At 40.1% G+C, this 12745-nt stretch overlaps 1 protein-coding gene across 1 annotated transcript in view; it reads left to right on the forward strand.

Annotated features, from left to right (window-relative positions):
• The window catches only part of PTCD2 (pentatricopeptide repeat domain 2), a 37622-nt gene extending 28487 nt beyond the window's left edge, over positions 1–9135 (forward strand). The window contains 3 exon segments of the mRNA XM_017890585.1: positions 2777–2890; positions 8321–8588; positions 8674–9135. Of these exon segments, the coding sequence (XP_017746074.1) occupies positions 2777–2890; positions 8321–8545 (339 nt within the window). The 3' untranslated portion in view covers positions 8546–8588; positions 8674–9135.
• The last annotated feature ends 3610 nt before the right edge of the window (positions 9136–12745 follow it).

Genomic DNA, 12745 nt, shown 5'->3' on the forward strand with positions numbered 1-12745 from the left:
CATCAATGTATTTTAAGGTAGTGAGCCTTATTTTTGAAATCCCTACTGAATCAGAGATAGTTGCTGGAGGGAGGAAGAGAAGTTGGGAAAACTTAGGAAGAAATATTGAAATCTCCCAGGGAGCACATCATTTCTAGCAGAGGGCTCTAGATGGTTTATTTTTGTAAATTGCTGGGGGAGCCAAGCTCCTCTTCTTGTTTATTGTTATTGAGGGTTGGCCGGGTGCCTTATACTACATAGCATTGCATTGAACAGGGTAGACTTGCCTTTGCCTTGGAGAGGACACCACCATCAACCAAATTAGGATTGGTTTTTACTAACAAAGGTGTTAAGAACTGTGAAGAGTCAGAGATTTTTTCCCACTTGGAAGCTAATGAGTTAGCCTGCCCCAGTTTCATGGATGCTAGTGGAGTATACAAGACAAAGAGAAATAAAGGACAATTTATTATGTAGCAGTGGCCAGAATATTAGCATCTTTTCTTCAGTTACCTGAGCCCCAGTTCCTGTGGGGAGACATGAAAAGCTCTATGTGCCTCTTGCACACATAGGAAGTTGCTTTCAAGAGAGGAACCCTGAGCTTAGAAAACCCAAATCTCTTATAATGGCCAGTAATCATGCCTGTCCTTTGCTTTGGATGTGACACTGTGTCTGTTGTCCACAAACATCCTTGAAAAGGTAGTCTGGAATAAAAGCAGTCAGTGCTTTTGCTCTCAAGGCATGCAGAAATTTGGGCGACCCATGGAGAGTTGTCTCCCAAAAGGGTGTGCTCATGATTTTCCTGGGCTTTAGAACACTGAATTTAAATTATGTTCTTTGTATTTACTCTACCTGGGATCATTTCATTCTGTTCTTCAGAACCAAAGACAACCCCTCATCCTGATAAGTTACTAAACAAATACAAAATGTTACCAAATAGACTGGCGAGAAAACAGCTGGTTTAATATAAGAAAGGTAAATCTCTTCCAGGAAAACTGTCTTTTGTAAGGATCAAGAGCCTTGAAAATGTCTCTATGCTTTGACTTAGTAATTTCACTTCTGGGAATCAAGTCTAAGACATTACCAGTTTTTCAAAGTACATATGTACACATTGGTCAGTATAATAAAGTATGGTGTATTTCCATGATGAATTGCTATGTATGTGTTAAAAAGTGAGGTTTCTTTTTTCTAATATTAATGCTATGAGGAAATAAATGTCTATTGTGTAGTAATTGACCAAAAGTAGAATCACATTTTGGGTTTGGAAGATTTATACATCAAATTATAAACAGTGGTTGTAACATCAGTTGGTGAATTCTCAGTTATTCGCACTTTCTTTAAACTTTTTCTTGAATTATACTAGTGAATATTGGTAATTAGGGAGGAAATGTGTTTTTTCTTGTGTTAGTTGTACCCATCTGGTGGAAGATAGGTGATAGTGTCATTTTGAAAGCACACTACAGCACCCAGTTTTGAAAGTTCATTAATAGTGTAAATAGGAGTGCCTCATTAGCATTTCAGCCAGCTTCCACTCTATGCCTGCAGTAACCTGTGTGTCTGCAACTTCCTAACAACAGAAAATGCTGAAGGTACCATTTGCCCCTAGCCAGTTCTGGTTGTCCATTTTCACACTGCTATAAAGAAATGCCAGAGATTGGGTATTTATAAAGGAAAGGGGTTTAATTGACTCACAGTGTCACATGGCTGGGGAGGCCTCAGGAAATACGATCATGGGGGAAGGCAAAGGAGAAGCAAGTATCTTCTTCACAAGGCAGCAGGAAAGGGAGAGAGCAAGGGCAACTGCCACTTATAAACCCATCAGATCTCATGAGAACACACGCACTATCATGAGAACAGCATGGGGGAAACCATCCCCATGATCCAGTCACCTCCCACCAGGTCCCTCCCCTGACACTTGGGGATTACCATTCAAGATGAAATTTGGGTGGGGACACAAAGCCAAACCATATCACTAGTCTTATGAGACTGTCTGATTGTCTTATCCTCTGAATCTAGAGGATGTAGGAAGGAGGAAACCAATAATTTTGTTCGCTGAGTACCTTCTGTATACTGGTATTTTATTTAATGTTCATAAAACCCAAAATGTGAGGTCTAAATCTATTTTCCCCATTTTACAAATGAGGGCATTTAAATTGAAAGATTAAGTACCAGTCCAGAGTCACTTAGCTGGTACTTGCCAGTGTCTAGATTTCAGCCCAAGTATCCAGGCACTAAAATCTCTGCTCTCTCCGGTGTTACCCTTAAACAAGTTTTGAAGTTGTAGGCTTTTTTTGTTTTTTTGTTTTGTTTTGTTTTGTTTTTTTTGAGATGGAGTCTTGCTCTGTTGCCAGGCTAGATTGCAGTGCCGCAATCTCGTCTCACTGCAACCTCTGCCTCCCAGGTTCAAATGATTCTCCTGCCTCAGCCTCCCAAGTAGCTGGGACTACAGGTGCATGTCACCACGCCCAGCTAATTTTTGTATTTTTAGTAGAGATGGGGTTTCACCATGTTGGTCAGAATGGTCTCTGTCTCTTGACCTCGTGATCTGCCCGCCTTGGCTTCCCAAAGCACTGGGATTACAGACAAAGTTGTAGTATTTTGACTAACTATTGGAAAGCACATTTTGGCTCGTGAGCGTACATTTAAAGCACTTTTTTGAACTTGTGCGAGCAAATAAATTAGGAAGTAGGATCAAAGCAGGGTAGGTGCCTGTAAGTGAAGGCTTATCTAACCAGGTACATTTCTCAGCATTGAGACACTGACTAAGTCTTGGTTTTGTTTGTGTCTTCTTAATATTCAGGTTATAATCCATATCCAGTCAAATACATTGGAAAACCTGATAGAGACTCTAACAAATGCTGCAGAAGGAAATTTATCAAAATTTGTGAAAAGACATATGTTCTCAGAGGAAGTGGTGAGTATGCAAGTGCTGCAGAAATCATTTGAAAGTGAAAGGACACTCTTAAAAATGTTCACTAATTTCTCAGTTCTAAAGCTTACCTTAAAGAAATTGTCAAATATGGCAGCTTCTCTGTTGTTCCTGTTTTAAGACTTCCATGTATATGTGCAAAGATTTTTTTTTCCTTCCAACAGAATATATCCTCTGAAATTCTAGGAAACTTTTTCCTTTTACCTTATTCTTTTCTCCACACTTTGTGTTCATGAGCCTTGGCTCTCTTTTCCTTCTAGAGGACAATTTTACACCTTTTTCCTTTTCCCTCAAGCCTCCAATACCTTCTCCTCACTTTTCACTCTCAGTTGATCACCTTATTTCTTGTTTCATGGAGAAAATAGAAGTAATCCAAAGACAATGACTGCTACATGGACAACCTCTGGCCCCTTACCCTATATACCCATGATCCCATGACGACTGGATACACCTCTCACGCCAGCCTCTCCAGTCGTACACCGGATCCCATCCCCTCTGACCCACTCCGCAGCATCAGTCCAGAAGTTGACTCACTCTTTTGGGCATCATCAGTATCCCCTTCCCTGTGGCTCCTTCTTGTCAGCAAATAGTAGGATATACTATCTCTCATCTTAAAAAAGAAAAACAGTCTTCTATACAAATGAAAAGACAGACCATGTGTTTAGATAAGAAGACCTACCCTTATAAAAACTCGGTTTTTTTCAAGTTACTGTGGTAATGTAGTATGACTCCAATAAAAATATCACCTTGTTTTTTTTTCTGTAAAGATTAGTTGAACAAACAAGACTAGCTAGAAAAGCCCTGTGAAAGAGGGGCAGTAAGAGTTGCTAAGTCTAGCAGATCTCAAAACATGTTAAAGTTTCTATAATTTAAACTGTGGCTTAGGACATGAATAAGGCAGCTAATGGGACAGAGTAGAAAGTCCAGATAGAGACCAAATTGCAGATACAAATTTAGCGTAACATAGAGGCAAGCATTACAAATCAATCTAAATGGATAGACTAGTAAGTATTACTAGGATAAGTAGAGAGCCAATAGAAAAAGATACAGTTGTATATGTTCTTATACCACAAACCAGGATACATTTGAAATGGATGAGAATTTAAATTTTTTAATTGAAACACACAAGTAGTAGATATAAACATTAGTAGATTATTTAATATCCTGGGAGTGGAAAAACTTAGCTTTCAGTCAAAATCCAAATCAGTAAAAGAAGTGATACGTTTGACTAAAAAATGTGAAAACCTGTTTTTTCGCATGGCAAAAAGTCCACAAGCAAAGTCAAGAGGTAAGTAACAAATTGGAAGAAAGTACAGGTTTTAATCATACTGACAAAAGCTAACTAGCCCTAATATTTCAAGAGCTCTTTTTGAGGCCAGGTGTGGTGGCTCATTCCTGTAATCCCAGCACTTTGGGAGACTGAGACAGGCGTATCATGAGGACAGGAGATCGAGACCATCCTGGCCAAACTGTAACCCCATCTCTACTAAATATACAAAAATTAGCTGGGCATGGTGGTGCACACCTGTAGTCCCAGCTACTCAGGAGGCTGAGGCAGGGGAATCGTTTGAACTAGGGACCCAAGATTGCGCCACTGCATTCCAGTCTGGGGGCAGAATGAGACTCCATCTGGGGAAGAAAAAAAAAGAGCTCTTTTTGAATATTCTGAGAAAAGAACCAACAACCCTAAAGAAAATGAGTAAGAGATGTGGACAGAATTTACTAAAATGAATCGTGAATGGCCTTTAAACATGAGAAAAGATTCTCTTGCCCATATCAAGAGAAATGCAAAATAAAACTACCCTATGATATGTCTCTTGAATAGAAATCTGCAAGTTTGCCAGCCTACTTGGTTGGTGAGGCTCTGAGGAAATGGGCACTTTCATCTGATGCTGCTAGAGGGAATACAGATTGGTACACTACAAATAATTTCACCCTTTGACTCAGTCCTCCCACTTCTTGGAGTATATTCTAAAAATATACTGGCAAATATAAAGAAGTTGTATGTACAAGGCTATTTGTTGCAGGCCAATTTGTAAGAACAGCAGACTGGAAAAAAGCCCAAATTTCCATCAGTAAAGGACTAGTTGTACAAATTAGGGTCTGTTTGTACAAAGGACTGCCATGTAACTCACAGGAAATGAGGAACAGCTACATCATAACACTGTTACGGATCACCATTTATATGGATCACTTAAATATGTTTTTAAGTGACAAAAGCAAGATGCAAATGGGTGTGTGTGGTATGCCTTAAGAAGGTGGGACCATATAGTTATTTTATACATTTACGTTTTGGAAAACACTACGGATGGAAAAGCAAAACTTAAGTGGTTATGTTGATTTCTTTTTCAGATCTTTTTTTATAGAAATATTGCTGATTTTTGTATATAAATTTTGTAACCTGCAGCTTTACTGACTTTATCAGTTCTAAAGGTTTTTTTGGTTGAGACTTCAGGAACCACAGTTAATTATTATGCATATTTCAGAAATGCCAAAGGAGTAGATTTTAATGTTTCACTGCAGAAAAGACACATTGGTAGGTGATGGATAGGTTTATTAGCGTGACTGAATCTTTCTACAGTGTACACATAGATTGAAACACATATTGAACTTTATAAATTTACACAATTATTATTTGAGAAAATAATTGACAAGTTTTTTTTTAATTTAATTTAAAGAATTAAGAAATAAAATTTTGAAAGTGAAAGTGAGGGATGGAAGCATGACTTCTCCAAATGTACCTTGTTTGTATATTTAACTTAGGAACCATTTAAATGTTTTGCAGAACTATAAAGCAGAGTTAAATAAAATCGAAGAGAAAAAGCAATTCCTAAAAATTGAAAGTGAAATGAAACAAATGAACCCATGTGTCACATTGATGGCTTAAGTACACAAATTGGAATTCTTCTAGGTCATTTGAAATATAGTAATTTGTACGTCTCTCATAGCATGTAACAAGGTGAAAGAAGTGTAAATAAATTGTACATTATTGACAGTGATCATGTTGTTAGTGATAATACTGATATTGTCATTTTGACCAACCAGGCGACCTGTTGGTTGGTCCTCCCTTCCTCCCTCATTTCTCCTGCCTCTCCCTTTTGTAGTTTGGTCCGGGCTGCAGCAGGATTGGCACTAGAGGGCAGTGGCTGCTTCCTCCTCCTGCACACTGTCGCCTTCCCAGCGCTGTTCCATTTCCTCACTTCCACCCAAAGGCTTCTTCCTGCTGATAAAAGGGAGCTTGTCAGGAAAATGACTAACTGGATATGGTTGATTTAAAGCTTCTTTCTATTTGCAGTCTTAGCTCTGTGTAGGCTGTGACCCACCCAACCCTTTTGGAGTAAGTTTAGCAAAGTAGGGAAAGTAGAAGCATGAACAGATTTTAAAGTGCATAGTCGTGTGTATGCGTACATGTCAAATGCAACTTCCATTTTCTCAGCAGCATTGATGTTAACAATCATTCCTTAGACCTGATCCATCAATACATTATCACCCACTTGTATGGCTAAAGCACCCAAACAAACTTCATATTGAAAAATACTCTTATAAGACTCTTTTACTTAGAAAATGAACCCTCCAGTTCAGTGTCTTCTGTCTGGTTGCTGTGGGACCACTCAAGGAACTGCTTGATGAGAAATGGATTGATTCATGTAATTCCAGTAGCTTTGGAGCTAGTTCTAAATATATATGTGTGAGATTGCAAGTTGAGTCTTACATTGTAAAAGTCTGCATTTTACAAATGGTGGATTTAATGTTTATGCCAACAGTTATTTAAAATGTGTTAATGTAGGGAGATAAGACTATAAAGTATCATAGGTGCTATTATACCACCACAGGACTATTGAAAAGAATTGCTGATTTATTTCTATAGTTATGTAACAGAACTGTTACAGTTTTTAGATCAAAATTACCTCCAGCTTGGCATGTTTGCTCTGCTGCTTTTAGAAGCCATATGCTGCACGTTAAGTCATTTTCACCTTGAACATGAGGACTAAACAAGCTATTCTTTTTTAAGAACATTAAGAAGTACTTAAGCTGCTTGTCTGCAGGTATGGTTGGGAACCCTTGTCGCAAAGGAAGATGTGCAGGTGCAAATAGTGTTATGTATTTGGAAGAGGGCCAAAGGATTTGTTAGGAAGCTTCATCCCAATTCAATTCCATCAAGAAATGTGTTGAGATTGTACCCTTGATAAGGATTGAACTAAGTAAAATATTGATTTTATTCAGAAAGTAGCTTCACATTCTCCATTGTAGTTCACCCATTTTTGGGGTTAAATACCACCATATACTTGTGACTCTACTACGTATGCCTCTAGCCGAGACCTCTCCTTCATGCCCCAGACTTGTATATCCAACAACCTTCTAGACATACCCATTTAGATGTTTCACAGCCATCTCAATCAGGTCCAAACAGAGCTCTTGATTTTCCCTTCCAAATCTTGTCCTCCCTGTCTTCTCTATCAGGAAATGGTAGCACCCATCATCCAGCTACTAAAAGCCCCAGTTGAGAAGATAGCTTTGACTCCTCCCTTTCCTTCACCCATTCAAAAATTAGTCCTTTCAGTATAAACTCCAAAATATACCTCACATATGTGTACTTCTCCATCTTTTCTGTACCCTTTTCAATCTAAACTACCATCCTTTCTTATATGGGCTATGGTGTGGGCCTCCAGAATAGTCTCCACATTTCTGTATACTCCAGTTCATTCTCTATGCAACTTTTTAAACATAAATGAGATCATATCCCACTTTAGATGCTCTGATGGCTTTTTTAGAATAAATTTCAAAAAACTTATTGTGGAATATGTATAAAGCCCTATATAATTTGGCCTGCCTCCTCCTGCTCTAATCATTACATGGAACAAAGTTGATTCCACTGGTATATGACCTCCTTTACCTAGTGTGTTTCATTATATATGATGTGTTATTTGACCCCCCTTGTGTATTAGGTATGATTTTCAAGTACTAATTTTGGATTTTTTGTGTAGCTTTTGGAATCCCTCATAGTAATACTTCTGTCTGTGTGCCCCATAACCTTGGTTTTCACCATTTTAGGTGTATACATACCATAATTTTTTTTTTAAAGACTCACTGTGTCACCCAGGCTGGAGTACAGTGGCATGATCACAGCTCCGTGCAGCCTCTGCCTCCTGGGGTTAAGTGATCCTCCCACCACACCAACTAATTTTTAAAAAATTTTTTTGTACAAAATCTCACTGTGTTGCCTAGGCTGGCCTAAAAATCCTGTGCTCAAGTGATCCTCCTGTCTCAACCTCCAGAATTGCTGGGATTAAGGCATGAGCCACCGCATCTGGCCTACCATACATTTTGTTCGTGTCCATTTCTTTTCTTAGAGTTATAGTAAAACAAGGAAGAAATCTTGCAGAGATGTAATGATCTGTTCTTGCTTTTTTCCAGCTGGCCAAAGTGAGGGAAAAAGTGAAGGATGTGCCTGCCCTTTTGGCCAAATTTGATGAGATCTATGGGAAACTACACGTCAGTGGCCAGGTCACCAATTATTCTTTGGATGCTGTGCTCTGCCACACCCCCAGGGACAGGAAATCTCACACGTTGCTGTTAAACAAGAGGATGGTCAGCTGTCGCACCTTCCGGCCACTCAACCAGTCCCTGTTGGCTGAGTAACCCTGGTTTCAGTCCACCTATGGATCTGAGAGGCCTGCTTCTAGTGAGTTATTGCCTTTCCTAAGAAGTCAGGCATCGCACTTCAGCAGACACTGTGCTGACACTTGGTCTCCTCCTGAAATTTCCAGATTCACTGAATGGTACCATGCCGATCTGTGAGAAGTTATGTTGCATCACTGTGAAGGTCTAGATGCAAGCTTGGCTCCCTCAGAAAGGCACTTCCCTTTTGCACTGCTGAGGATCCTTGAAGGAACTTGGTCAGTCTCCAGTTCAGCTTCTGGCACCAGAGTGGAACCCAGTAAGCACCATCAGGAATGAATTTCACTACAACTGTGGATGCCTCTGATTTTCAAGGGAGTAGTTACTTGCAAATTACATCCTTGCTGAATTCAGGAGGTCTAAAACCCTACTCTACCATGTTAGAAAACAGCCCAGGATTTTCTCATTGCTCTGCCATCATATATATCTATGACTAGAGCCCGCATTTTTCCATCTGCAAAACAATAATGCCTATGTGTATTTGCATACAGATTTGAAATCTTCATTCAAGGTTCAGTAGGATCAGATTTTCTCAAAAATAAATAAGGTTCATAAGCAAACTTGACGGGATTGTGGTTGTTTTGTTCTCTCAGTAGCACAAACAAAACCAGAATTTAGCCTTTAGGACTGCTGAGTAAGCCAAATTTAAATGATTACTGCTTTGATCATGGGTAAGCCATGTGCTTTTCAAAATAAGTGCACTAAAAACCACCTAATGCTTAGGTTTCTATGAGGATAATATTTAGTCCTATAGTTTATCTTATTTGTTAATGATTTTTCTCTCTTGAATGCCTCATATTTAAAAAAAAAAATGTGCCATGAGAGCAGTTCAAACCTGCTTTATACTTAATGATGGTCTGAAATAGAGTATGTGTTGAATTTTACCGTATCTGGTCACCAGTGAGCAGAAGATACACAGTGACCCCAACTCACTTGCTCCTTTTGTTTCAGAAACCCCAGAGGGTTGCTCAGACCTCAGGAGCTGTCTGCCAGGATTGCTGCAGACTCTTCATTGCTACCTCCAAAACTAAGACTGTTCACTTGGTTGTTGTTCTGAGGCAAGGATTATAGAGTCAGAAATTGTAGACTAGGAGGAGTCTCCTAATTAATTCCTTCATCTTTCAGGTGAAGGAAATGATCCATGCAAGAGATCCCCAGTCTCACCTGTAGACTGTGTCCCAGTGAGAGAATCTCAGCGTCAGGTGTTTGCTGAATGCAGGTCTGAGATCACAGTCCCACCTGAGGACAGGATCCACATATGAGAGTCACAAATTGGCATAATTGATTTGTGGTAGAGCTGAGATTAGAATCCAGATTCCTAGTCTAGTACCTTCCCACTGTACCACATTATGTCTGCAGAGGGGAAAAAGGAGCAGCTCTTAAGAAATAGATTACTGAGGGCCCCCATGACTGTGTGGCCCTGGGCATCCTCAGTTTCCTCATTTGGTAAATGGCGATAATAGTACCTACCTCTTAGGCTTGGTGTGAGGATGAAATGAGATAGGGAATATAAAGCAAGCAGATAGTGGCTGGTACATAGTACATGCAATATGTTTGAAACTAGTTAAGGAATTATAAAAACAAATGAGTTCTTCCTTCTCAAAAATACTGAATTTCTTTTCCTTGTACTCTGTGAAACACTGGACAGCCCCATTTAGAGAAACAAATTCTCTGCCCTCATAGAATCCTAGTTGTTTCTTTGTGTATGTGTCTGGTGTTTTGCACACATGCCAAAAAAAAAAAAAGTGCTTGGATTTCTCCACCTTCAGTCTTAGGGAATAACAGGGCATGCTTCCTGTCCCCGCAACTTACTTTTCATCTTCAACTCTCACAGTTCAAATGGCTCCAGTGCTGTGGGTGAGTGTGGCCCTGGTTGTTAGCTAACAACCATTCATTAGCAAAATAACCAAATTTTGTGAGCAGTAAATAGCAACAAGCTTCCCAGTCCCTGCTGCCCTGAGCAGCAGGTAGGTGGTGCTCAGCTGACTGGAAAAACTGGTCCATTCCACCTGTCCCAGAAACCTTAGTACAGAAGTAACTAATATGCATAATGTTCACCCCAAAGTAATAGATAATTCTAAAGTCTAAAAAAATCCAATAAAAAAGTTCAATATAGGTTATGATGGGCATTTCATTCTTTAAAACTCAGTAATTCCTTTGAAAAAATGGTGTTTCTTTGTAAGCAGTAGTTTGCCTACATCATTTACTTATCCTGTTTTTTTCTGCTTTGGGGTTGGTTTTTTTTTTTTTTTTTTGCTTTTTTTGTTTGTTTGTTTGTTTGTTTTTTGAGACATAGTTTCACTCTGTCACCCAGGCTGGAGTGCAGTGGTGTGATCTCAGCTCACTGCAACCTCCGCCTCCTGGGTTCAAGCAATTCTCATGCCCCAGCCTCCCAAGTAGCTGGGATTACAGTTGCCCGCCACCACATTGGCTAATTTTTTGTAATTTTTTTTTTTAGTAGAGGTGGGGTTTCACCATGTTGGCCAGGCTGGTCTCTAACTCTTATCCTCAAGTGATCTGCCTGCCTTGGCCTCCCAAAGTGCTGGGATTACAGACATGAGCCACCACACCTGGCCTACTTATCCCATTAATGAAAGTACTTGATTGGACAGAACATCTTGTTCCTTAACTCTGTTATGTGCTTTTGTAGACTGTTTTTACTTACTGTGGACATCTGTTGCTCCAGAGTCCCAAAGATCAGTATGGTGAGTTCAGCACAATTACTAGGAGGAGACAAAAAGATATCTTCTTAATTAGTTGATATCAGGGATAGTTCTGGTTATTGATTGCTGTGTGGAAAACACTTGAAAACTTAGTGGCTTTAAACAACACCAGTCATTGAGTTATTTCTCATTATCCTAAGTACTGACTGGGCTCAGCCAGGCAGTTCTTATTAAGGTTCTCATGCAGTTATAGTCATCATCAGATTGTGGCCGGGACTGGAATCGCCTCAAAGGCTTCCTTAGTATTTCTGGCAGTTGATGCTAGGACCTCAGCTAGTGCTGGGGCTGGAACATATCTACGTGTAGCTTCCCCACAGCATGGTGGCTAGGTACTAGGAGTGACTGTCCCAAGAGGACCAGGCAGAAGCAGTTACCTTTTATGACCTACTCTCTGAAGTCACATAACATCACTTCCACTACGCCCCTCTCCTCCCCACGATTCAAATGGAGGGAGCATATATCCCATCTCAGTGGTAGGAATTTCAAAGAATAAATTCTGTGAAACTGTCATAGATAAGTCTGTTTTCTCCCCTGTTTAACTTCCTGAGGACCTCACATGCTTCTGGATAAAGCTCAGGCTCTTCAACATGGTTTAGAAGGTCCTTCCTAATCTGGCCCACGTTTGTCCATCCAGCTCCAACTTTTGCTACTCTACACCCCTCTTCCCTGCTTGTGGAATGGCTAATTCCTACTCATCCTTCAGGTCTCAGCTTAGACATCTTTTCATCTGAGAAGGCTTTCTGGTCTAGCTCACCTGGTTAGGTGAACTCCCCATGTGCCTTATGTACCTCACTTATCAAAGCGTTTATCATATGCCTGTCACTGTCTGTTTTCTTCACTAGACTCAGGTGCCATGTCTGTCCTTTCTCGTCTGTTTGCTGGGTGCCTAGCACGGTAGGGAATGTAACAGAGGATTAGTACTTACTTAACTCACCAGCTGATTTAACTATATTGTATAACAATGTTGGTGGTCATATCGATCCCCCATGGACAGCTTTTCCTCTCTAATACCATACACTCAGTGCAGGGTTTGAATGTCCCCCCAAACTCATATGTTGAAATCTAAATCCCCAAGGTGTTGGTATTAGATGATGTAGCCTTTGGGAGGGAATTAAGGTGGTGCCCTCATGAATGGGGTTTGTGCCATTATAAAACAAGCCCAAAGAAATTTGGTCGCCCCTTCCTTTAAGCGAGGACATGGCAAAAAGGCACTGTCTATGAACCAGAAAGTGGGCTCTCACTAGACACCAAATGCTGGTGTCTTGTCTTAGATTCCCAGCCTTCAGAACTGTGAAAAATATATTTCTGTTATTTATAAGCCACCCAGTTTTTGGTATTTTGTTATAGCAGCCTGAAGAGACTAAGACAGCCAGTCCCAACCTTCCACATTTAGACCTGACTCCTAAGTTTTGCTCAGCCCACTGTGTATCCCTTCCTC

Source organism: Rhinopithecus bieti, unplaced genomic scaffold (genome assembly GCF_001698545.2).
Source record: "Rhinopithecus bieti isolate Rb0 unplaced genomic scaffold, ASM169854v2 scaffold_18354, whole genome shotgun sequence".
Classification (NCBI taxonomy): domain Eukaryota; kingdom Metazoa; phylum Chordata; class Mammalia; order Primates; family Cercopithecidae; genus Rhinopithecus; species Rhinopithecus bieti.